The following is a 25,443-nucleotide window of genomic DNA, read 5'->3' on the forward strand; positions in this document are numbered from 1 at the left end:
AAGGGCGCTTCGACGATTATTCCTATCATAAATATTTTGTCTAATATAAATCTGTCTAAATATAGGGCTACCCTGGGCTGAAGGGCGAAAAGGGAGAAAAAGGCGAGTCGGTGAGTACCCCACGTATTAAGTAACGAATTTTTATCAGACGGAGTCTTACGATAAAATGAAAATTTTTTTTCATAACTGGGACATCGATTTTCCATTCGCAGAAGTACAAAAAGCTCAGGCGAAGACAGGTACGTGACCGTTCGTATTCGAGATACCCTCGCGTCTTTATTCTTGATCGCGCGATACAGAAATCGCTCTTGATCGAGAATGGATGTGCGAAAGGGAATTCTTACAATTAAATATCGAGTAGCATGCAACGAGATAATAATGCAACATGTATATATTCGGGGAATACGCATTTGTTCGCAGGGAGACGGCACGTTCGAGATGAATGCCGGAGAAGTGGTAAGTTATCTCGCGAAAGCGCGTTGTCTTGTTCATACATCTGCTATTTACGCGATATACGATAACGTTTGGACCGTAAAAAAAAAATATAGGCAACAGCATCACGCTGCTTTCATATCGTTTGTTCAATCGGCTTTTAAATTTACGATCATGTCGCTATTGCCGTATCGACTTTGCGTTTCGTTATGGTCCCGTTTTATGTAGTTACGAAACGCTTTTTCGGCGCGATTTATGACGATTATAAAACGATTTATTTAAAGCCGTAAAAATGATCAAGGAAACCGGCGTTTTTCCTTTCTTGATTTCACGATATTTATTCATGCTGGAAGTTGTACATCATTAGAAGTTTATAGTATATTTATAGTTATATTTCTTTTTTTCTTTTTTAATAATAAATTATTAAGAATCTATAATTAATTTTATAATTTGAAATTTATTTGGAAAAGCGGTCTTTTCCGAGTCAATAAGTGTAGGTATATTGATTCATAACTTTGTCGATGCGTAGATAATGGGACCGCCTGGACCTCCAGGACCCGCAGGTACCCCTGGACTACAGGGACCACCTGGGATCAAGGGTGACAGAGGACACGATGGCGCCAAAGGCGATTCTGTCAGTAACCATTATCTATCTGTTGTTCATGCATATAAAATATAAAAGCATATTAGTTACGCGCGTTCGCGTTTGCACGATGGAAAACGAATGTTGATTTCTCTCTCCGAAACTGCAGACATCGAATAACAGAGTATATTTGCATCGTTTCATGCGCAAAACCATGAAAGCCTTTTACACATCTAACTCAACTGTAGCTTTATATTTTTATTCACCTGTTATACTACTTCTGTTATGATCGCAATAATAAATAACTTTTTTTTTAATCCAGATTATAATTTAAATTCTAGTGAACAAAAGAATTTTTTTTTATCATTTTAATCTTTTGTTAATCTCACGACGATATTAAGATTGAATAAAAAAATTAATCATAAAATCGGGAAAGATATTCGCGTCGGGCAGATACGAGAACTTTTCGAATGTAAAAATAATCGCGATATGACTCCAAGGGTGAACCCATTTACTTTACTGATTTTTGAGATGATCTTTTTGCTCGCGCGACACCGTCGCGATGCGGACAAGCTCGTTCTCACGCATCGGTCTTTTTTTTTTTACGTTACAGGGAGAAAAGGGTGCCAAAGGGGATCCTGGTCCGATGGGACTGCCCGTACGTATTTTCTCTCCAGATTACACGCGGCATGCACCCGCACACGTATATACACGCACACGAACGTAACCTTAAGCGCGCTCTAAAAAGGAAACGCGAATACAGGACGCACAAAGGCAGATAGAACGCAGACGGGACCTCCCGAGCGTTTTCGGAGGAAAAAAAGGACTTCGGTGTCTCCGCCTTCGCTTTCTCTGCAAAAATTTCGCGTTCCGAAAATTCCGAACGTTGCGCGTTTTGTAGCGTTAGCATCCCTTTCTGTCCATTTTGCGAGTTCTCTGCATTTTATCGATACATTTTTCGCGTGAAAACAAGAAAACGTCGTTCGCGATGAAAACCTCCGGTACATCCGCGACACGCGGCGTCTCCTTTCACTAGCAGGCAATAGCGCGGTACACGGGACTGAAAGAGTTGCAGGGTATAATTAACGAATTGGACTTTATCGGCAGAAGTAGGTACACGAGAGTGAAAGACGGGAGGAGGCGTGCGCACTATGTTACGAAGGTATACGCTATTTTTCTGCATGACCAAAGAAAAAGAAAGAAAAAAAAAAAAAAAAGAAACATTATGAGCGTTAGAGCGACGAAAATGTTGCGCGCTTTGATCACCACTTGCGAGACCAGTGCGCGGGATCGCGAAATCGCGTCAGGCCGGAACATCCTGATGAGTGTTTTGTCTATCTACTTTCAGGGCCCCATGGGACTGAGAGGAGAGTCCGGAAAGCCCGGGGATTCCGGGAAACCTGGCCCCATGGTAAGATCGCGGACCTCTCGCTCCTAACGTCATCGTAACTTGGCGTCGCCGCCGCGGAATTCGCTGATAAGCCGATAAGTGCGTTCACATTATCGCGCAACGCAACCTAGCGAGCGTGCCTCTCGATCGCCTCTCGAGTACGCTTACTTCTGCGTGTACATACGATACGTAACAATGGGGCGTAGGGGCAAGAGGGAGCGTCGACGGTCCGGCGTCACGTCGAGAGTGGCGATTCGAGAGGAGGCGAGCGGAACGCCTGGTTCACTATCACTATACTTTGCGCGCACGAAGACGGTCGTTTTCGCCAACGATAACTGCCGTCAACGCGGTTAGACTGATAGAACAGAGTGCGCGTACTCGGATCGAATACTCGGAGGCGCGCGAGTCCTTCCGTTTGTTTCGAAGGAACACACATCCCGGCGTCGAGAAGCATTTTTCGCGCGTAACCCCAGGCAGCCCGGACGTAGGCTCCCTGCAATCGTAACTTTTCGTAGCGTTTGCAGGAAAAAATTCGCTGAGAATTCAATTGAGAATGCCGACTGGCGTCGAGGACTAGAGGAACGCGTCTTCCAAGTGATAAAAACTCGTCGAAGCTGAGCCACGAAGTGAGAGCTACGCCGATCGGCGAAATCGGAACGAGGCTGTAAACGGACTGTCCGATATTACTGCTCGAAATTATTTTAAGAGACGGATTCTCTGACGAATTCTTAAAAATGTATTTTCGACGTGGAATATTTCCTTAGTCTAATCGTCCTGAAATTATCGCTGGAAAAACAAAAGAGTTTCGAATTATTCCGGTTCGTCGAGAAAACCGTTTCCGAAGTAAATTCCTTCCCCGAGATCATCCCCCGTATGCGGTGTATATCGCGCAGCCGTTTATTTTGCAAAAGGTTTAAACCAGATCCGGCGAAATATATCCAGCGACCTTAATGATTAATCCGTGGGTAAAGCGGTCGCGATACCGCGAATCTGTTTTAACGAGATCCACGAGATTTGGTTTACGCCACTTTCAAAGTAAGCCGCTCGCACGAGTTCGCACGTAACTCGCGTGCGGCCGCGCGTTAACGCACCATCCGTCCTCTTAACTTACTCTACATGTCGGCTTGATAGCAAACCGCTCGCGTTAACCGAGAACAGGATCTCGATCACGGAACCAAGTACTCAGAGTCCGGTGGAAAGATACGAACCTCGCCGTCCCGCTAAATTTTATATCACTGGCGTACATACGGAAAAAGGAAAAAAAAAAAAGGCACCGTTCTCCGAACGAGTCGTCGTTAGTGTGAACGTGTAAAAGCTTGACGATCTTATCGAACGGAACGTAAAGGCGGCGTTTTAGTTATCGCTCTGCTGCGATATAATGGAGTAAGGTATACGACGTCGTTCGATCACGCACGTATTCGAACGTTCTTTGGCAATTTCGCGATATTTTATCTCCTCGAGTCGCCCTCGACAAATTGTCACGCGTCTAGCCCGAGGGGCGTGCTTTTAAGATTCGAATATTATTTTAAATAAAGTATTTTTTATAAACGCAAGTCGTGCGAAAGAAAAATGCGCGGAGAGTTTGACGAACGGCGCGCGCTAAACGCGTATCGAGAAGCGGAGGTTTTAATTTTCATCGAAAACCTAATTTTACGAGCCTTGAGAAACAATTTGCAGTCTGTCCCTTGTCTGGCAAAATCTACTTTTCCGTTGTGCCTCTCCTGAGAATAATTCAGTCGGCTTGTACTTAACGAAAGCTCGCTCTCGCAGCATCGCCGGCACCTAATAATAACCCAGCCATTTATCATGATTCCTCTTCGTTCTACATTTCTTCGTAGCATTCCAGTCGCATTTCACGAACCATCAAGAATTCCGCACAGTTACGTGGGGAATTCTGCAAGATATATTAACGAGGGAGAATAAAAAAAAAAAAAAAAGAAAAGAGCAGAAGAAAGAAATGAAAGGGAATAGAAATTAAGACTCCCGATTGCATCGCCATTGTACTACTAAATTGTGACGTCAAAAGCGAGAAATCGGACGTGATCCTTTCTCCCGCGGTAGTGAATTAAAGCACTAATACGAAAGCACGAGGTTTGCGTCGACACGCGCGGGTGTCGCGTGAAATTTTTCCTTGATTACTCGTTGCTGGCGTCAGGATGGCTTTATCGGGAAACATCGATAACGTCTCATCTCGCAGCGCTGCTCGATCCGGACGCGAATGTTAACAAGAAGATCGTTGATTGACAATTAAACTCGCTAGAGGCGGCTTTTCCCTTCGCGCAGAACAGCTGGATGCGTTTTAAATCATCGCTTGCATAAAGCTTGCATAAAGAGGCAGCGGTCGAGGCGTGGCGGCGGGAGAGGGCGACAACGAACGGGGAAGGCCCAGAACCCTGGGGTTCTTTCACATCCGGCGAGGAACCTTTTACGAGAGTCCTGGGAAATGTTGATGATATCGCGAGCGAGCCGCGCGAAATTTTCACGTTCCGCCGAACGAAGTAGTAAAACCGCTTCTAAGACCGGCCGCCGCGAATAGCAAGTAGGAGATACCGCCCGTCTCTCCTCGTTATCGCCCTCTCTCGTTCTCTTTCTCTTGGCCGTGGCCACGCTCTCTCGGCCTTTTCGCTACTGCTCCGTTGGGTGCACTAACGTGCCATCGATAGTTGACGATATTTTTCGCGGAACTCCAACGTAGCTGAGAAACACGGGCGCGTGACGTTTTCATCAATAATTAAGTCGATACGACGTGCTCGTTGGCGATAAACTAGACGTCAACCGCATAAGCGTTTGCGGACGCGATTTAACGTTTACGGTAGTCAATAATTTCGACGAGCGTTTCTCGGCGACGTAGTCGAATTTGGGGATAACAGGTACATTGGAGAGAATTTTATTTTTTCCGTTTCTTTTGCAAAAGCATTTTGCGAATGCTGACTGAAATGTGGAAGAGTATCGACAACACCGCGAGTCACGATCCTCGCCCTGACACCCGCGGGACGTAATCGCTCGGCCTAAGATAAATTTTATTCCAAGTATATTTACCGTCAGGCATGGTGTTTGTGGTGCTGCGAAGGCGGCTAGCGTACGTAACTTTGGCGTGGTATGCGTCGAATCTCACACGAAGCGAGTGCGTAGGTGTGTTGCGAAACACAGGTCATAGAGGACTGAGGGAGAACGAGGCCTACTACACTCCCCCGCCCTCGGCGGCCGAGAGTGGGGGAAATCACGTAACGCTCCAGCCGCCGTCGCCGTTCGTCTATGCAAGTGCCATATCTGTCTTTAAATGTACAATTAAATGCCCCGCATCTTTAGAGATGATCTCGGTATAAATTGGAAAGTCAAAGGTACTTTTCGCGGAGGTTCGGTGCGCCGTTCCGGTCACGGAAGTTGGTTTAGGTCGCTGAAAATTATTTCCTTAATTAAAAAACGCCCGATACCTGCTATAGATCGCGAGAGTCATCTCGCTCGCGAACAGGAACAGATAAAAGTTTCGCGCCGGAGCTGATAACAATTAATAACAATTCGTTGAAAGGCGTTCTCACGTCGCGGGGTCGAGTGCGGCATTTTGAGTCGTTTGAGTCAACTTCCATGGCGATCGATCGCGCACCATTCTCGGCGTCTAAAAATACAAGGAGCAAGAGGAATCGCGAGAATGTACAGTGTAGAATAGACGGCGCTCACTCGGCGCGCCCGTCACAATCGATGTACCGTGTATCGTATGGGCTATACGAGCGGACTACTTCTAACACCTTATCCCAGTGTACACCCCGTTAAATTAACGCAGATTTAATCTTAAGAAAATAACTGGACGAGAGACTGCGCGAGAGCGAAACGACCCTACCCGGCGGCAATCCTATGCGTGTAAAGAGTTTACGGCGTCCACGTACACGTATTTAATACACGAGCACGAATCACGTCACATATGTATGAAAACGTTGACACATGCGCGCGCCAACGCCGTGCATACACACGAAGAAAACGTATGCGTGAAACGAGAAAACGCAATCGCGTCGAGATGCGCAAGTCGAGGGATGTGTATATAAATGTACGGGGCGATTCTCAATCGTATCGGTGAACGTACGGTTGGTTTCCTCCGGGTCGCTGAAACGGTTTCTTTCCCTTTTCTTTATTAGATGCCCCCGCTCGCCGAGCCCTTCGCCGCCTCGGCAAGAAAGGTAGACTGTAAATCGATATTTAAATGGAAAATCTGTAATTATCAATTCCGCGCGGGGTTAAGAGGGGAGGGTCTTGACGTTTGTTTTAAGTCGATTTAACGTGCAGTTCCATCCTCGCCGAAATTTCAGCGGCGGAGTACTCGCGAGCGAGAGTACCCATTAAAAAGTTTCGTTTTAGCGCTCCGGATGGATCACGAAAGTTCGCCGGTGTAAACTCGGAAACGCGCCGTATACTCATTTGTATGTGTATGTCTATAAATGTAAGTACAAGTAAAGGTGCATATACACACGTAACTGCGTGTCGTGTGCAAGTATACAGCACACAGGCTGTCGCGCCGTGCCGAAGGCTCCTTCTCTCCACGGATTCGTTGACGAATCCGAAACTCCGCGCCCGATTCCCCGTACGCAAATTCAACGAGACCTAATTACGACGTTTCCCTCAATATTCCGACAGATTAGATCATTTTTTTTTCTGCTCTCGGAATTAAAATTGCTAGCTCCGGGAACGGCTAATTTTTCTGCTAATTTAAAACGAGTTTTATCTTAACGAAAATTTCAACTTTACTTGCCAAATATTTGATCGAATTTTCGCCCGAACAAAAGTCGGCTGCGCGAGCTCGCGGAAGAACCCATAATTGGAGGAATGTTTTAGTAGACACAAGAGACACTCTGTGTGCGCATATATATATACATGTATTTATATATGTATATAATATATATATATATATATATATATATATATATATATATATATATACATACACACACACACGTATACGTAATAAATATATGTACGGTATATATGCACGCGAATCCCCAGGGCGTGTGTGTGCGTGCGTTAATTGTTAAGGCGGCGCTCCTCTTAAGCCGATCAACTTAAGGCGACCTAATTGAATGCGTATGTGAATATTGACTCTAACAGCAGTTTTGTTTTACATTGTCCCGATTAATAAACAGAATGTGCATGTGCCTGTGTCCTTTGCTTCTAAAACTGCCTACCAGATTAATGCTTTCACACACGGTAATCCAGTAACACAGACCAGATACCTGCTTCTTTGCATTGTGCTCCGACTGCGATCGCGATCTGGCCAATCCGGATAACGAGATCTCCATTCTACTTTCGTTTTTCCGTACTTTCTCTATGTATTTCTACATATGTTGCAAGTGGCAATGGAAAAACGATTAAAGACAAGGAAGGAAGGAACAACCAAAAATTAACACGTGTTAATTTGCTGCGACCACGACTGCGGCGTTAATCGGCGGATCGTTCAGACCGGCGATTAATCGTGCTACCTTAGAAATAAGATCGGAAAGAAGAGTAAAAAAATTAAAAGAAAATAAAAGGATAAGCACAAAGGCGCGACAAGCGTCGACGCTTCGGTACGAAGTACGCTCGTTTTTTTTTTCTTTTTATTTTTCTCTCAACTTTACTCAAGCTCTTGCTTTACCTTCCACGACGCCGACCGCCCTCGATTGTCAGTCTGTCCCTCTCTCTTTCGCTTCTTTTTCTTCTTCTCTCTCTCTCTCTCTCTCTCTCTCTCTCTCTCTCTCTCTCTCTCTCTCTCTCTCTCTCTCTCTCTCTCTCTCTCTCTCTCGGTGTCGGGATTAATTTTGATAATATAAACGCGAGGATGAAGATTATCTTGCGACGATGGGTCGAAGATGAGTTTCGTAGTTGAAACGCCTCGAAGAACGGGCGGCTAAACGAATCTAATTCATTACACGCCGAGCGAGGGTCCTCACTCGCGGAAGAAATGTTTGCACATCGTTCTTAAGCCCGGGAGTAACATAGAGCGTTTCTCTATCTCGAATTATATATAATAAATCTGCGGTTACACCTCAAATATTTACCGAGGACGGGGATATTCGTTGTAACGGGAGTGCAGCCAGTACTGAATTCAATAGGAACGCAATTTCGTTACAACGAAAACCGATCGAATATCCCCGACCCAATATATATATATATATATACACACACACACATATATATATATATATATATATATCTGTGCCGACACATCAAGCGCGATATAGCGCAACTATAACTTAATTTGAAAATCCGAACGAGAGTTTCGAAACTTTATCGCGTGTAGGGAAGCTGCGAGATGTAACGCGATCGAGAACGGCTGTATATATAAATATATATACATATATATATATATTTATGTAACGAAACGGTAGCGCTGTGCAAATATTCTTTCCCACGGAGCTGGCAAAATTTTTGCGAATCGACCGATGCAACGAGAATTAAAGGAGAGACTTATCATGAAGCACTCGAGGGCGCAGCGGCAGTGTCAAAAGGGCGAGCTCTAATTATAACAGTTTCCCCCATACGCGACATAGTTTTAAGTCGCTGTCGACAATATAACACGATCGATATTATCGATGGGCTACGCCGTGTATCTGACGAGGTTTCCTCTACCTTTCAGGGATCACCAGGATTAGACGGCATGAAGGTGAGCGATCCACGGGATGACCCCGTTTTCACTATACGTATAAAATTATCTTTCTCGTTCTCCCGGACTCACGATCTATTTCCGTTCGCGGTGTCTCGTCTCGTCTCACGATCCGAAATGTCTAATTAATCGGCCGAAATTAGGCCGAGAGAACCGAGGAAACGCGAGCGCGAGCACCACCCTCGTTGGCTTTTCCTCACGACGAGAGCGAGCCGAGTTTGCCATAATCGTCCGTCATGTTTCTTCGTACTTTCAGGGCGCACAGGGCGAGCCAGGAACGAAGGGAGAAAGGGGAGACCCGGGATTGCCTGTAAGTCCTACGCCTCATCAACTATTTATCCGCCGTCGAATCTGATCCGTCTAACACGCTTGCCGCTCGCGTTTATCGACAACTCTCGGATATATTCTCCAGATTTCCCGGGTACGATCCCGGGGCGATCTTGTCCTTCGTCGCGCAATAACTTTCCGGTTTCGCGGTCGGTTCGTCGTCCTCGATAAATATTTTACGGACAGATTTATTTGTCTCTTTATACCACTAAATCGTTTCCGCGACCGAATCGTTTGGCAAATAAGAAAATCTCCTGCGGCGAGAACGCGTCAAATCGCGGATTTCTCCGCGGTGAAATTCGATCAAACGTCAATCTCGCGGCTTTATCGATTCCGCTTGATCTTTGTTCTGCGTCGATCGGCCGCGATCTCTTGAATCTTGGTGATCGTCGCGCGAGCACGTACCAAAGTCGATTCATGTCCGAGGAATGGCGTCAAGTCAACTCGTTGACTCGATTACATCTCACCGTCGTCACGGAGAGACACGCTAACGAGTCGATCTGTGTTTGTCCCCAGGGTACCGACGGGATTCCCGGCGCGGAGGTACAGTTGGCTTTCGATTATCGCTCGTCCTCTGGCGCGACTGCGACATAGTCTGACACGGTCTGACCAGCCCGGGGTAACGACGACACATTCCGCCTGATCTACCCCGGGGACTGTCTCGAGAGAACGAAAAAAAAAAAGAAAAAAAATATATGAAAAGGCCCTCTCTTTTTGCCTCCTCCATCCGATTTCGAAGAGAACGGAGCAGCGTCTTGCGCCTTTCTCCCTCTTTCGTTCGGAATTCATTCTCGCGAGCTCTTTTTTTTTTTTTTTTTTTTTTTTTTCGACACGCCGCAATCGTTCGCGCAAAATTGTGTATCAAACTGATCGCGTCGCGATTGAGTTTCTATTAATATTATTCGTTATTTAGGCGTGAAATAATATTTGGCGTTTGCGAAGAAAGCGGACAGCTCGCGGGACGCCCGATATTATTTGCACGCACAAATAACCCAGGCAAATGGCCATTGAGCCGAGTTAAGAACTAGGGTAAGACTCCCATGCCGCCGTTTCGGCATGCGATCAAGTTGGAGGGTCGCGCCCGATCAAAATTTACGGCCGGAATTATAACGGAGGGGGAAACGCGCAACTCCTTCGTGCTTCTCTCTGGAGTGCCCGGAAGGATGCTCGAGAGCAGTGCTCGTGTGACCGCTCGATGCGCATTAACGTGGGGTCACTATAAACGGAACGACTCTCCTGTACGTATTCTCGAATGCACAGGAAGGTATTCGAGGGAGGATAATCTCCTTCACCTCTGGACGCGCGACAGCTACTCTCGGGCCGCAATATTTCCTTTTTATTAAAGTTGCCGTCCTCGTTGTTTGAAAGATAATGCAGCTGAGAGCGCGGGGAATAATGCATTTCTCGCAACAAATGTCGCGGCGTGCGTCTTCATTAAAAGTACATTCAACAAACGCGGCGTAGGAATTTATCGCGTTAATTAATTTACACTAATAAATTAATTTATTAAAATTAATAAATCGTTAACGAGTCTTTACTTTATCTTTCAAGCCGCGCTTTTCAATCGTAAAGAAACTAAATTCGAAACCTTTGTCGTCATATTTACAGAATTACAATTACGCGCGAGTTTGCGGGCTAATGAAATTTCTAATTGCTCGGAAAGTCGAACTGAATCTAAAGCGGATAGCTCCGCCGTACTTGTCCCGTTCCCTCGTATCGGTGCCGTTTATTGACATCGGATATTCCCGGTTTATTGACGTCTCTCGTCGGAGGGAAGAGCAATAACCAAGTGATCCACTCGAAATGCCGTGCCCGTGGTTCCGGCCGCGAATCGATATGCCACCCTTTCCTACCCTTTACGGCTCGATAGGTGACGGTTGATGGTAACGGAAAGCCGCCGGTGATCGATATCGCGTATACGACATCGCGGTCACACGCGGCACCCTTTCCTCGAGCACCCTTTCGGAGCTTGAAAACGCTCTTTCTGGAACGACCGTGCGTCTCGCGCGCGCAAAACGACGGCCAGCGTTTGTCGAATAAATTCCTTTTGACCGTGTTCACCAATTCCAGGGACCGAAGGGAGAGAAAGGTGCCAAAGGCGAATCTGTGAGTATTGACTTAATTCGAGTAATTGACGTTTTCGCGTGCTCCGCCGCGCGGTCCATTCGGAATTATATCTTTATTCTCTCTCTCTCTCTCTCTCTCTTTTTCTTTCTATCTATTTCTCTCTCTTCTCTCCCCCCTTTCTTCTTTCTCGCAAGGATGCGAAAGAGACCGCGTGTAATCTAATTAGATCTCTCGTGGCGCATTACTGGGATTATTCGCCGAATAGCAAACATAAATGAACCGCGAAGTGAGCGCTGTATTCGGATACAGCACGCTTAATGGACATACAATCATATGCACGTAGGCGAGTTAGCAAATGGTCTTGTACACGGAGGACCCTTGCATTAGTCGATTAGTTTACCTTGCCATCGAAGTCGTCAAATTCGAGACGACGCGGAGGCGAAATTAATTTCCAACCGCCGTTGGCCGTGCAGCGTCTCGAATTAGAAGCGGGCGGGATCGATCGGATGAAATTCCTGTTTTCGAGCAAACAGATCGTCGCGTGGTCGCGCAGTTCGTTTCTTTCGCATCCTCGCGCCGATCTTTTATTTAATACTGCTGCAAGCACGTCGGTGGGACTCTTATCGTACCGACGCCGCCGTCGTCGTTGTTCCTATCGTTGCGAGCGACGAGGAATCCGCGAGATCTCCGCGGAGCTGCAAAGTCCCGAAAACGTGAGAAGCGGAGGAAGCTGTAGAAACACGAAGAAAATATCCTCGCACAATTCCGCCTTTCCCACCAAACTCCTCATAAAACTAATATACTCTACGCGTGCATAAAAATTTATAAATACATATATATATATATATATATATATATATATATATATATATATATATATATATATATATATATATGCTGCCACCACCGTTCCGCGCACAGAGACGAGGCGCGAGATGTTAGAAGCGCTAACATTAAACGCTCGAGGAACGAAGCGCCAACGGGAGCGCTGTCGCCGTCGCTCTTTTTTTTTTTTTTTTTTCTCTCTCTCTTTTCTCTTTTCTATCTCAGCCACCCGAAGAAATCATCTCAGCTTTGATGACAGAAAAGAACGTGCCTCGGTGATCCGGTAATTGCAGCGAATTAAGTCGGAAAAGCACGATCGGCCGAGGAATAAAAGACCTCCGTAGTAATTATCAATTAAAATCCGTTATAATTAAACTGCGACCCGCGACAGGCTCACCTTCGCTCTTTGTACTCGTCGGGGTATTGTGCACCGGATCGATCAAGTACTATAATGCATAATCCAACAATATTATGCCTGGCCTTATTTGCACGTCGCGTACTTGCATCGGGTGTTTCGCGCTGTCAGAGAGATGATGCATTTCGCGTATGCGCGCAGGGGCCGCCAGGTAAACGCGGCAGAAAAGGCGACAAGGGCAACAAGGGAGATCAAGGAGTACCAGGATTGGATGCCCCGTGTCCGCTGGGACCAGATGGACTCCCTTTACCGGGTTGCGGCTGGAGACCACCGCAGGTAATCGATAGCTTTATTTTGCTTCGGAGTTTGTGGGCAGAAGGGATTGTGGGAATAAAAGTTATGCCGTAGATTATCTCGACTCGCGGCGCAGTGGATTAAAAAATATATAGATGTTACGAAACTTTTTTCAACATTTCATGCTTGCAACAATCAGAGAGACATCTGCAGCGTGCGATTTTCGATCTAATTAACAGTCGCTTCTGCAAGATGAAAGAGGCGCGTAAATGTTTCATCGGGCGTTAATTATTTTGCAATAGAAGATTAACCGAGATGCTCCACGATCCTCTTGTGAATTTTAAATTAATTTATTGACATCGACAAATAAAGCTTTACTGCGCGTTTGATAAAATTCGAGTTCGAGCGAAAGGCTCGTCGTCGTTTTATGCGAGTCGCCGCGAGATTGTTTAACAGTTGGACGCTTCGTAGTTTACTAACGTAAAAGAATGCGGAATAAATAGCGTAGTGGGCAGTAGTGCGGGGTATGCTTGGATTTTCGTGTGTGCTTAGCAGGACATCACGAGCACGTCCACGCCAGCGATCGACGGTCCCGAGCCCGCGGAGACGGATTACGAAGAGCCGGAGGACGAGTACGAGGACTATACGGACCCGAACGGGAACCTAGCCGAGCAATAATGCTCGTTTTTGTGCGCCGCTCTAATAACCACCGACAACTACCACCAATACCACCATCATCATCATCACCACCACTACTACCACCACCACCACTGCCACCCTCATCACTCGTCTCACCCCGTTCTCCTAAACTAACGTGGTCCCGGTAATTGCGAGTCCCGTGATAATACTAATGCAATGTGATGTTTGCTGACAGCTTGGTCTCTCGTATTGAGATCCTGTTTGCGCCCGCTGCTTCCTAATGCGATATCTATTGGTTGCGATACCGAGGACAAAACGCTGCTTCGCGTGTTTAAAGCCTGGCGAATAGAATTTACTCCGCGAGTAAAATTGTCGGAGCTTTTAAATCTGTTCCTGCAGACGCAAGTCGCGTATTTCTTACTTGCCACGAAAACTCTTATTTCTATTAATTATTAAAAATGCATGTGTAGCACGCAGATTCTTTTCATTCCTTTGCGATTCATTAATGCAACGAAAAAAATTGTAAGCTGGTTCTTTATACATCTTTCTCTCTCTTTTTTTTTTTTTTTTTTTTTTTTTTATTGTACCTGTCTATATGTACTTATCGACCCGCTTATGCGTTCGCTCGTTACCTTCATATACTAATCTGAAATTTAAGCTGGCGAACTCATAAAAAGATTTCTGAAAATCTGGTAAAGCTTTTGTCTTGGATGCACCGGGGCAATCCACCGAGAATAAACAATCTCAAGCTTGCTTGTGCAAAGAATAAATCCCGTTTTCAAAGGGAAACGGTGAGCTAACAATTTTCCGTTTTGCTTTACAGCCAAGGAGCAACATCCTGCGCCAATGGCTGGAGGAGGAGAAGGAGGATGGGGAGGAGGAGGAGAACGAGCGGCAGTGATGTTGCAAGGACAATAGCGCATTTTTTCATAAGGACTTCTGAATACCCTTCCGTTCCCGCCTCCGTCGTTACGACCGCGTTAAAAAAAAAAAAGAAAAAAAGAAAAAAAAAATTATATATATATATACATATTATTATTATATATACGCCAAAATAATCATCTTGCCATCGAGAGTGTTGTAAATATGTGTACTTACAGTGTCTAGCGTCCGCAGTGCGTGTACATAAGTAATTAGAGCTTACTGCGAATCCACGATCGTATCACGAATGACGATGACGTATCGCCGGCTAATACGGCTCGCCCGTAAACATCATGCACATCATACGCGTGCATACATACAGAGATATACGGTGATGGATCCGCGATTGGCACCCTCCGCACACGAGACGAGGGAAGAGTCTTCCGGGGATGAATACGCGACCGCCAAGACGGAAACGACGATCTGGAGCAAACGTGGACGCGGGATGATCCCGAAACGAGTCGCGGTCAAGTACACGAAGAACGCGAAATAAGGAGGATTTCGGCGTGTTCACCTGTCGAGCGGCTCATGAACGTTTACCACGCGACGGCGACGAGTCGCGGAAGGACATTCTCCGTGCATTTCGGCCGAGCTATGAGAAGACACGAGTGGGAAAAATTGCAATGTACCGGCGGGATTAGCCTTGACCGCGATCTAAAGCGCGCCCCGATCGCTCTTTTCGTTTTCTTTTTCTCGCAAACATTTCACGTAATCTCTCAATGAAAACGCGAAACCGCGTCGCATAGATGTTCCCGGAAAAGTTCTTTAAAGATTGCATTCCACCGCGACGGTGGCAATCAGGTCGCTTTCCGGCTAATCCCGTGGGAGAGACGCCGATTCGTACCTGTGAAGAGACGAGCTTTCGCCGTACTTTTATCGTAGAACAATTGTAGACTCGCGCGATGAGAGAGTGGTTTTTTGATACGACTAGTTGATTAGTAACGCGCCCCCCCGTCCCGCACTGCTCCTGTCTAGATTAATATCATAGCTCTAAAACGCTAGTGTTACGCACGAATGCAGGGAAACGAAAAAAAGCACGCATTGTCAATACTCGCAAGGTATAACGGAATAAATCAGTGAATGTACTATATTTTCCGAATGCCAGGAATATCGGATCGCCGCGACATCTCGCAGTTTTCTTTTTTGGTTTTTCCCGGACGTTCTGTAACCCCATGCCCCTACGCGCAAAGATTTTCCATATGTCGAAACAACGTCGCTTGTGGAAAAAAAGAGAGAAACAAAGATAACAAAAAAGAATAGAACCGAGGTGTTGCCCGTTGCGATATCGACGTTCAGACGCTACGTTTGAGTGTATATAGCGCGGCTTATTTCCGGCGCATTAATTCTCTCCGCTCGAATGCAGTAAAATATAAAATGACATTCCTCTCCGAAGTTCGTATTTATTTCATGCGAGCGCCAGAAATTATATCTCGTCTACGAAGCTCTTTAAATCCATAAAATATTCTTGATTATCTTTGACGACAGTCCAAAGTTTTGTTCGTGAATTAACAATTTTCCAAGATTTCTTTGAAGCGTAAGGAAAATCTCTTCTTTGCATCCGAATATTTCGTGGACATAAAAATTTATTTCGTGAGGAAGGAAAGTGATACTTGGTTTCCGGTGGAAGATTGGAGATTTTGAATTCGGTATAATGTAGAATGTCGCTCTAGACATCCCACATATTTTATCGTAACGTTTATTGGCCGCTTACATTCGTCACATCTTCAGCAATTTGTACTTCTTAAAGTACGACTGCACCTCGTCCTTGGGGTAGGGTTTCGTTACCAGACACGTGGCGATGTTCTCAGGTTGCTCTACCCACAGTTTGTGCTGAATGTTATTCTCCTTCAGTTTCGCGCACAGCGTTTGTAGATCGGCTTCATCGGCGATCTATTATTTAAAATTTTATTTGCAATTACTCGCCAGTAATTAAACAAACGATTCCCAGGTCAAGTATATTGTAATTCAACGTTCCTTCTTCTCGTACATGTATTCAGAAATAGACTTCTAGCCGAGACGGCTCGCAAACATCCTTTGCGAAAACCAATACTTACTTCGAGGACCACTTTATGCATGTTGTCTAAGTCGGCGAGGTAGGTCTGCGTGTAGGCGTCATTGTAAAAGAGATGGATCACGGCGGTGCACGCGTGACACGCCTGGGCGACCACGGCGCCCAATGGCCACCCCATCGTTTTCGCAAGATCTCCTCGCACCACCACGTACTGAACTATCTTGGACATTCTCCAGCGAGAAAAACGATCGGCTCACCTTATCTAAAAATTCCTCAAAGATGGCCCTAAGACGGAACTCGGACAAAAGCGGAGAAGAGACACGGGACGAAGGAAAGGGACTGTGAGAAGATGATATCTCCCACGCAAAATCGAGCCTAACACCCTCGTCTAACGTTTAAATGACAGACCCCTATCCCCTTTCCTTTCACCCCTCTCGAGGTTTCGATTAATTATTAGTAAGTGCCAAAAAGTATATTATTATTCGTACAAATAAGAGGTATAACGTACACGCAGATGTAACGCGCGTGTTAATTTATGTATCACAATTGCGTATCCCGCCCGAGATCAGCGACGAGGCGGCGACGCGAGTCACGGAATCACACGTAGAAACACGTTCGCTTGTATAGCATCGTTCCTTCGATGTCGCGGCACAACGCAAAAGATGTATTATTTATACAAATTGTTGTTATTAAAGACAAATAACGCAGAATAGTTAGCAAGTACGACACATTACCGTTTATGAAATGGCGAGTTTATTCATACCCGATTCTTCATTGTTTCTATTCTATCACTTATTATTAATATTATAATTCTCTTTAATATTCTCTTATGTGAAACAATTACACCCCACTATGGAAAGACAGTGATTTGTGTCAGGAATAAAAGTAGAGGAAGGAACAGACATTTTTTAATATTAATATTCTTACTCAATATGTCCTACTCAATGCTACTATTTAAAAATATTTTTACAAATTTATCTTGAAGTTGTATAATAATATTTTTTTTTTTTTTTTTTCAAAAAACTTTAGATGAATAGTATTATTCATATATTATATATGAATATATGAATGAATTTATAGATTATATATATATATTATTAAATAATGTTATTGTTCACTGACACATATGCTTGCGCTTTTTATACCTGTTATATTTAATTAGGTTTCTTCAAGATAAATCAATCAACAAAATAACGATAAAAGGACTCACCGAACGATGACTTTCCAACAACGAAGACTGGATTTTTAAGAGTCTGGAAGTCCAGCTGAGCGGTTCACTATCGTCTGTACGATGGACGCAGCTTTCCTCACGCAATTCCAAATCTGAAGTCTCCAAAAGCCACGACCTAAAATGTAACAGTATTAAGTTTGATCGCAATATAAATTTGCAACAAATATTACGTACTTTAATTTAAAATAATTACCTGCTACCTCTGCTATCTCCGTTTCACTCCGCGGGTTCGGCGCCGTATGTAGAAAGTAGGTCAAATCGTCAATGCTGCCAATAGCACAAAACTCGGCCTTCTAACTGAGCTCTCGTTCCTCGCACCAGACAAAGTACAGCTGATCTCGAAACTTTCCTGGCTTTCTTGTATTCCTGAAATAAAAGACACTTGTTATTTAGATCTCAACTTGTAATTATTACTTTTTCCCGTCATTTAATTATGCATTCTAATTCAAATGCAAAAAGTATAATGCAGATAGACAAGAAATGCGAGGACTGCATCTGAAAAACCAACGGAGCTGTTAACGTGACAAATATATGTATAAAATGTTTCTCGTTTCATAATGATAGAAAGAAAGACTTCGTCAGTAAAATCAACTTCTTTTACCTCGTCCCGCTCAATGCTGCCTCCTTCGTAAGGAAGGAATCGGGTGAAGTCGACAGATTTTATCAGCGAATTTTAGCGGTGGAAGTATCGGGACGGTAATTTATCGCCGATCGTAGTTCGTCAGGAATTCTGCACTCGAGACAAAACGGGACGAAATAAAAGCACGAACGAGAGAACCTCAGAACATATGCTCTATCGAGAGAACAAGCCGCGAATGGAAGGTACGAAGCAGTGCTCGCAGATTCGGTACATCGGCAACACACGCACACAAAGCAACAGTCGTGTCCGTGTGTTCGGTCAAAGTCGAGCTGTAGAAGAGAGCAGAAATATATGTATAGCTCTGGCCTTTTCTTCTATCCGACGGCAGCCGAAGCGCTGGCTTCACACGACAAGCCTCTGTATCTATAGGTGTGAAAGCCGCGATTCCGAGTTGGGCTCTCTGGAGCGAGGCGCGAGGCACTCGGAGCAGTCACAGAGCCAGAGGAGACTTCCGAGGCTTCCCCAGGGCTTCGGACGGTTTCCTTGGTTAGTTTCCGTCGCGAACCTTTCGTCCCCAAAGCGCCAAACCTGTAAATAAAGCACAAGTATTTTTAAATTAAAACTAAAAATCTCATAAGTGACACTTTGAGGTTAAAGTTATATTTTGACTATTTTCTCACTTTTTAATTAACTGAGGCTCTCGGGCAATCTAAAATCGGTCCCTCACGATAGAGGAGGGTACTCTAATTAAATTCTAACGCATGACATACCTGAATTCACTCTGCAAAGTGTTAGTGCTATTTGGAGTACTGGGTAAGTCGAGGATTTTTCTCTTGCACCAGGAATGGTCAGAGAGACTTCTGCAGCTTCCCCGGGTCTCCGGACGGTTTTTTTGGTTAGTTTCCATCGCGAACCTTTCGTCCCCAAAGCGCCAAACCTGTAAATAAAGCACAAGTATTTTTAAATTAAAACTAAAAATCTCATAAGTGACACATTGAGGTTAAAGTTATATTTTGACTATTTTCTCACTTTTTAATTAACTGAGGCTCTCGGGCAATCAAAAATCGGTCCCTCACGATAGAGGAGAGTACTCTAATTAAATTCTAACGCATGACATACCTGAATTCACTCTGCAAAGTGTTAGTGCTATTTGGAGTACTGGGTAAGTCGAGGATTTTTCTCTTGCACCAAGAATGGTCAGAGAGACTTCTGCGGCTTCCCCGGGTCTCCGGACGGTTTCTTTGGTTAGTTTTCGTCGCGATCCTTTCGTCCTCAAAGCGCCAAACCTGTAAATAAAGCACAAGTATTTTTAAATTAAAACTAAAAATCTCATAAGTGACACATTGAGGTTAAAGTTATATTTTGACTATTTTCTCACTTTTTAATTAACTGAGGCTCTCGGGCAATCCAAAATCGGTCCCTCACGATAGAGGAGGGTACTCTAATTAAATTCTAACGCATGACATACCTGAATTCACTCTGCAAAGTGTTAGTGCTATTTGGAGTACTGGGTAAGTCGAGGATTTTTCTCTTGCACCAAGAATGGTCAGAGAGACTTCTGCGGCTTCCCCGGGTCTCCGGACGGTTTCTTTGGTTAGTTTTCGTCGCGATCCTTTCGTCCTCAAAGCGCCAAACCTGTAAATAAAGCAGAAGTATTTTTAAATTAAAAGTAAAAATCTCATAAGTGACACATTGAGGTTAAAGTTATATTTTGACAATTTTCTCACTTTATAATTAACTGAGGCTCTCGGGCAATCTAAAGTCGGTCCCTCACGATAGAGGAGGGTACTCTAATTAAATTCTAACGCATGACATACCTGAATTCACTCTGCAAAGTGTTAGTGCTATTTGTGGTACTGAATAAGTCGAGGAATTTTCTCTTGCACCAGGAATGGTCAGAGAGACTTCTGAGGCTTCCCCGGGTCTTCGGACGGTTTCTTTGGTTAGTTTCCGTCGCAAACCTTTCGTCCCCAAAGCGCCAAACCTGTAAATAAAGCACAAGTATTTTTAAATTAAAACTAAAAATCTCATAAGTGACACATTGAGGTTAAAGTTATATTTTGACAATTTTCTCACTTTTTAATTAACTGAGGCTCTCGGGCAATCAAAAATCGGTCCCTCACGATAGAGGACGGTATTCTAATTAAATTCTAACGCATGTCATACCTGAATTCACTCTGCAAAGTGTTAGTGCTATTTGGAGTACTGGGTAAGTCGAGGATTTTTCTCTTGCACCAGGAATGGTCAGAGAGACTTCTGCAGCTTCCCCGGGTCTCCGGACGGTTTTCTTGGTTAGTTTCCATCGCGAACCTTTCGTCCCCAAAGCGCCAAACCTGTAAATAAAGCACAAGTATTTTTAAATTAAAACTAAAAATCTCATAAGTGACACATTGAGGTTAAAGTTATATTTTGACTATTTTCTCACTTTTTAATTAACTGAGGCTCTCGGGCAATCAAAAATCGGTCCCTCACGATAGAGGAGGGTACTCTAATTAAATTCTAACGCATGACATACCTGAATTCACTCTGCAAAGTGTTAGTGCTATTTGGAGTACTGGGTAAGTCGAGGATTTTTCTCTTGCACCAAGAATGGTCAGAGAGACTTCTGCGGCTTCCCCGGGTCTCCGGACGGTTTCTTTGGTTAGTTTTCGTCGCGATCCTTTCGTCCTCAAAGCGCCAAACCTGTAAATAAAGCACAAGTATTTTTAAATTAAAACTAAAAATCTCATAAGTGACACATTGAGGTTAAAGTTATATTTTGACAATTTTCTCACTTTTTAATTAACTGAGGCTCTCGGGCAATCTAAAGTCGGTCCCTCACGATAAAGGAGGGTACTCTAATTAAATTCTAACGCATGACATACCTGAATTCACTCTGCAAAGTGTTAGTGCTATTTGTGGTACTGAATAAGTCGAGGAATTTTCTCTTGCACCAGGAATGGTCAGAGAGACTTCTGCGGCTTCCCCAAGTCTTCGGACGGTTTCTTTGGTTAGTTTCCGTCGCGAACCTTTCGTCCCCAAAGCGCCAAACCTGTAAATAAAGCACAAGTATTTTTAAATTAAAACTAAAAATCTCATAAGTGACACATTGAGGTTAAAGTTATATTTTGAATATTTTCTCACTTTTTAATTAACTGAAGCTCTCGGGCAATCAAAAATCGGTCCCTCACGATAGAGGACGGTATTCTAATTAAATTCTAACGCATGTCATACCTGAATTCACTCTGCAAAGTGTTAGTGCTATTTGGAGTACTTGGTAAGTCGAGGATTTTTATCTTGCACCAGGAATAATCAGAGAGACTTCTGCGGCTTCCCCGGGTCTCCGGACGGTTTCTTTGGTTAGTTTTCGTCGCGATCCTTTCGTCCTCAAAGCGCCAAACCTGTAAATAAAGCAGAACTATTTTTAAATTAAAACTAAAAATCTCATAAGTGACACATTGAGGTTAAAGTTATAATTTGACAATTTTCTCACTTTTTAATTAACTGAGGCTCTCGGGCAATCTAAAGTCGGTCCCTCACGATAGAGGAGGGTACTCTAATTAAATTCTAACGCATGACATACCTGAATTCACTCTGCAAAGTGTTAGTGCTATTTGTGGTACTGAATAAGTCGAGGAATTTTCTCTTGCACCAGGAATGGTCAGAGAGACTTCTGAGGCTTCCCCGGGTCTTCGGACGGTTTCTTTGGTTAGTTTCCGTCGCGAACCTTTCGTCCCCAAAGCGCCAAACCTGTAAATAAAGCACAAGTAATTTTAAATTAAAACTAAAAATCTCATAAGTGACACATTGAAATTAAAGTTATATTTTGACTATTTTCTCACTTTTTAATTAATTGAGGCTCTCGAGCAATCTAAAATCGGTTCCTCACGATAAAGGAGGGTACTCTAATTAAATTCTAACGCATGACATACCTGAATTCACTCTGCAAAGTGTTAGTGCTATCTGAAATACTGGGTAAGTCGAGGAATTTTCTCTTGCACCAGGAATGGTCAGAGAGACTTCTGCGGCTTCCCCAGGTCTCCTGACGGTTTCCTTGGTTAGTTTCCGTCGCGAACCTTTCGTCCCCAAAGCGCCAAACCTGTAAATAAAGCAGAAGTATTTTTAAATTAAAACTTAAAATCTCATAAGTGACACTTTGAGGTTAAAGTTATATTTTGACTATTTTCTCACTTTTTAATTAATTGAGGCTCTCGAGCAATTTAAAATCGGTCCCTCACGATAGAGGAGGGTACTCTAATAAAATTCTAACGCATGACATACCTGAATTCACTCTGCAAAGTGTTAGTGCTATCTGTGGTACTGGGTAAGTCGAGGAATTTTCTCTTGCACCAGGAATTGTCAGAGAGACTTCTGCGGCTTCCCCGGAACTCCGGATGGTCTCGTTGGTTAGCTACCGTCACGTATCTTTTGCGTATAAAGTTTAAAGCCTGTAAAACAAATAGGAATATTTGTTTTTCTGACTTTAAACTTTAATCAATAACACATACCTGTCACTTTTGAAACTTTTATAAAAATTAGTTTCCGTTGATGCACAGTCTTGGCACTTTGTGAGAATAAAAAAGACGGTTTAAATTAGTTAAAAAATCCAACCGGACACTCGAGGAAACAGTTGATCTCCCACAAACGAATAAAATAAGCATAAAATATTTCGCGTAAAATATTCACCAATGGAAACACAGCATTAATACTGGCATTCATGAAACGATTTGATTAATAAAATATTGTAAAAATACTTAACAAATAGCATTAAATTGTTGTAAATTAACGTGCAAAATACGATTCAGTATAAAAATTTATAAATAACGCCAAAAACACGTTCAAAATGTCACTTGATTATTTTCAACCAATAGGAACACAGCATTAGTACTGACATTCATGAAACGATTCGATTAATAAAATATTGTAAAAATAATTAATAAATAGCATTAAATTGTTGTAAACTAACTTGCAAAATACGATTTAGTATAAAAATTTATAAATAACGCCAAAAACACGTGCAAAATGTCACTTGATTATTTTCAACCAATAGGAACACAGCATTAGTACTGACATTCATGAAACGACTCGATTAATAAAATATTGTAAAAATAATTAATAAATAGCATTAATTGTTGTAAACTAACTTGCAAAATACGATTTAGTATAAAAATTTATAAATAACGCCAAAAACACGTGCAAAATGTCACTTGATTATTTTCAACCAATAGGAACACAGCATTAGTACTGACATTCATGAAACGACTCGATTAATAAAATATTGTAAAAATAATTAATAAATAGCATTAATTGTTGTAAACTAACTTGCAAAATACGATTTAGTATAAAAATTTATAAATAACGCCAAAAACACGTGCAAAATGTCACTTGATTATTTTCAACCAATAGGAACACAGCATTAGTACTGACATTCATGAAACGACTCGAATAATAAAATATTGTAAAAATAATTAATAAATAGCATTAATTGTTGTAAACTAACTTGCAAAATACGATTTAGTATAAAAATTTATAAATAACGCCAAAAACACGTGCAAAATGTCACTGGATTATTTTCAACCAATAGGAACACAGCATTAGTACTGACATTCATGAAACGACTCAATTAATAAAATATTGTAAAAATAATTAATAAATAGCATTAATTGTTGTAAACTAACTTGCAAAATACGATTTAGTATAAAAATTTATAAATAACGCCAAAAACACGTGCAAAATGTCACTCAATAAATTTCAACCAATAGGAACACAGCATTAGTACTGACATTCATGAAACGACATAGGGAAAAAATGGTAGGTGTTGGGGGAAGTTTCCGCGGTCATTCTACCGACGACTTTTGACCGAGCAACAAGGTGACGTAAACCTTGCTTGAAGTGACAGTTAGATTTTTGTGTCGGGATCCAAGGTTAATAGGAAGTGTCGTGGACTATCCTGCGAGTGTCTACCGCGGTAGGAATGTTTTATATCGCGGCCCGTTTTATATTGATGCTTCGTGCAGAAATCTAAAATTTAACGAAAAAAGTGGTCGCGCGTTTTGAATAACGGTAGAGATAAAAAGCGGGATAGTGAATACCCCCCGGTGGGGGTAACACAAGGGGGTAAAGAATATCCCGCGCGATAGTAGGGAAAACATTGAAGGAGTTGGGGGAAGTTTTCGCGGTCATTCTACCGACGACTTTTGACCGCGCAACAAGGTGACGTGGACCTCGCTTGAAGTGACAGTTAGATTCTTGTGTCGGGATTCAAGGTTAATAGGAAGTGTCGTGGACTATCCCGCGAGTGTCTACCGCAGTAGGAATATTTTATATCGCGGCGCGTTTTATACCGGTGCTTCGTGCAAGTTTTGTGTCGTTCGTTACACCGACCGAAGGATTAAAGTGACAGTTAGACCGCGTTTACGTCTCAGGGTCGTGTTTAAAGATTTAACGGGAGTGTCGTGAATATACCGCGAGTGATCTAGTGCGCGGAGAACGTTATTTTATCATAAAACAAGGATGCTTTTTCGTGATCGGAATATTGTTTCGCGCTTTCGGGATATAGTAATTCGCGTTTTAATTTATTTTTTAATTGATCGTCGTACAGCCGGAGTACGCGTTATCTCTTGCGGAGTGTCGATTTTCTGTCTGGTAAGACGTGCTAATAGTGTATAGTGACCGGCAATGATGACCTGACTCATTGTGGTGACAGCGGCTAACGCGCGTGAGCTAGGGTGGAGTGCGTTAGGCCTTACCGCGGATCGTGTACGTGAACCTTGAAGTACCGAGAGAAGCGAGAGAACGAGGGAAAAGTTGGAGGAAGGCATCTTCATGTTCTGTTCTGTTCGCGACCGTGCGTGTGAGAGAGAACGCATGAGTGATCGCTAAGAAATCATTATAGGCGCCTCTAATGATTTCTTAGCGATCATTCGTGCGTTCTCTCTCACATGTACGGTCGCGAACAGAACAGAGCATGAAGATGCCTTCCTCCAACTTTTCTCGTTTCTTTCTTTCGGTACTTCAGGACTCACGTACGCGATCCGCGGTAAGGCCTGACGCACTCCACCCTAGCTTACGCGCGTTAGTCGCCGTTGCCGCATTGAGTCATGCTATTATTGCCAGTCACTACTATTACATGCAATTCGGGAAACGGCATCTTTTGCTTGAGAGATTCGCGTTACGCCGGA

General features: G+C 43.5%; 3 protein-coding genes across 12 annotated transcripts in view; 1 reads left to right on the forward strand and 2 right to left on the reverse strand.

Moving 5' to 3' along the window:
* LOC139110424 (collagen alpha chain CG42342) overlaps window positions 1-17,374 on the forward strand; it is a 126,546-nt gene extending 109,172 nt beyond the window's left edge. For 4 of the 9 annotated variants that reach the window (XM_070670227.1, XM_070670218.1, XM_070670222.1 and 1 more), the window contains 13 exons: window positions 66-110; window positions 213-239; window positions 421-456; window positions 962-1,066; window positions 1,629-1,673; window positions 2,364-2,426; window positions 9,007-9,033; window positions 9,290-9,343; window positions 9,877-9,903; window positions 11,431-11,466; window positions 12,809-12,943; window positions 13,454-13,724; window positions 14,364-17,374. In XM_070670227.1, coding sequence (XP_070526328.1) covers window positions 66-110; window positions 213-239; window positions 421-456; window positions 962-1,066; window positions 1,629-1,673; window positions 2,364-2,426; window positions 9,007-9,033; window positions 9,290-9,343; window positions 9,877-9,903; window positions 11,431-11,466; window positions 12,809-12,943; window positions 13,454-13,579 — 726 coding nt within the window. In that variant the 3' untranslated portion in view covers window positions 13,580-13,724; window positions 14,364-17,374. Of the gene's footprint in view, window positions 1-65; window positions 111-212; window positions 240-420; window positions 457-961; window positions 1,067-1,628; window positions 1,674-2,363; window positions 2,427-9,006; window positions 9,034-9,289; window positions 9,344-9,876; window positions 9,904-11,430; window positions 11,467-12,808; window positions 12,944-13,453; window positions 14,064-14,363 lie in introns of those variants that run through there. The other 5 variants (XM_070670220.1, XM_070670224.1, XM_070670223.1 and 2 more) reach the window with 5 other exon arrangements.
* LOC139110425 (putative peptidyl-tRNA hydrolase PTRHD1) lies at window positions 16,142-16,701 on the reverse strand. Its single transcript, XM_070670228.1, has 2 exons — window positions 16,516-16,701; window positions 16,142-16,351 (listed from the first exon to the last, which is right to left on the reverse strand). The coding sequence occupies exons 1-2, from the start codon at window positions 16,699-16,701 to the stop codon at window positions 16,178-16,180; spliced, it is 360 nt and encodes a 119-aa protein (XP_070526329.1). The 3' UTR covers window positions 16,142-16,177.
* On the reverse strand, window positions 17,203-22,009 carry LOC139110426 (uncharacterized). Of its 2 annotated transcripts, XM_070670229.1 has the most exons (11): window positions 21,846-22,009; window positions 21,148-21,663; window positions 20,799-20,965; window positions 20,450-20,616; window positions 20,101-20,267; window positions 19,752-19,918; window positions 19,403-19,569; window positions 19,054-19,220; window positions 17,897-18,871; window positions 17,683-17,818; window positions 17,203-17,322 (listed from the first exon to the last, which is right to left on the reverse strand). In XM_070670229.1, exons 4-6 carry the CDS (start codon window positions 20,584-20,586, stop codon window positions 19,905-19,907), a joined length of 318 nt encoding a protein of 105 aa, XP_070526330.1. In that variant the 5' UTR covers window positions 20,587-20,616; window positions 20,799-20,965; window positions 21,148-21,663; window positions 21,846-22,009; the 3' UTR covers window positions 17,203-17,322; window positions 17,683-17,818; window positions 17,897-18,871; window positions 19,054-19,220; window positions 19,403-19,569; window positions 19,752-19,904. The 2 variants fall into 2 exon arrangements, with proteins under 2 accessions (XP_070526330.1, XP_070526332.1); XM_070670231.1 differs by lacking the exon at window positions 20,101-20,267.
* Between the last annotated feature and the right edge of the window lie 3,434 nt (window positions 22,010-25,443).

The sequence above is a fragment of the Cardiocondyla obscurior genome, linkage group LG20 (assembly GCF_019399895.1).
Source record: "Cardiocondyla obscurior isolate alpha-2009 linkage group LG20, Cobs3.1, whole genome shotgun sequence".
Classification (NCBI taxonomy): Eukaryota; Metazoa; Arthropoda; class Insecta; order Hymenoptera; family Formicidae; genus Cardiocondyla; species Cardiocondyla obscurior.

What these genes read in the sequence shown, in the direction of transcription:
- LOC139110425 (XM_070670228.1), bottom strand. Translation starts at nt 16,701, where the DNA reads ATGTCCAAGATAGTTCAGTACGTGGTGGTGCGAGGAGATCTTGCGAAA. An exon ending in TGCATAAAGTGGTCCTCGAA is followed by an intron (nt 16,352 to 16,515) that starts GTAAGTATTGGT and finishes TTTAAATAATAG; the next exon opens with ATCGCCGATGAAGCCGATCT.
- LOC139110426 (XM_070670231.1), bottom strand. Translation starts at nt 20,586, where the DNA reads ATGGAAACTAACCAAGAAAACCGTCCGGAGACCCGGGGAAGCTGCAGA. An exon ending in ACTTTGCAGAGTGAATTCAG is followed by an intron (nt 19,919 to 20,449) that starts GTATGACATGCG and finishes CTTTATTTACAG; the next exon opens with GTTTGGCGCTTTGAGGACGA.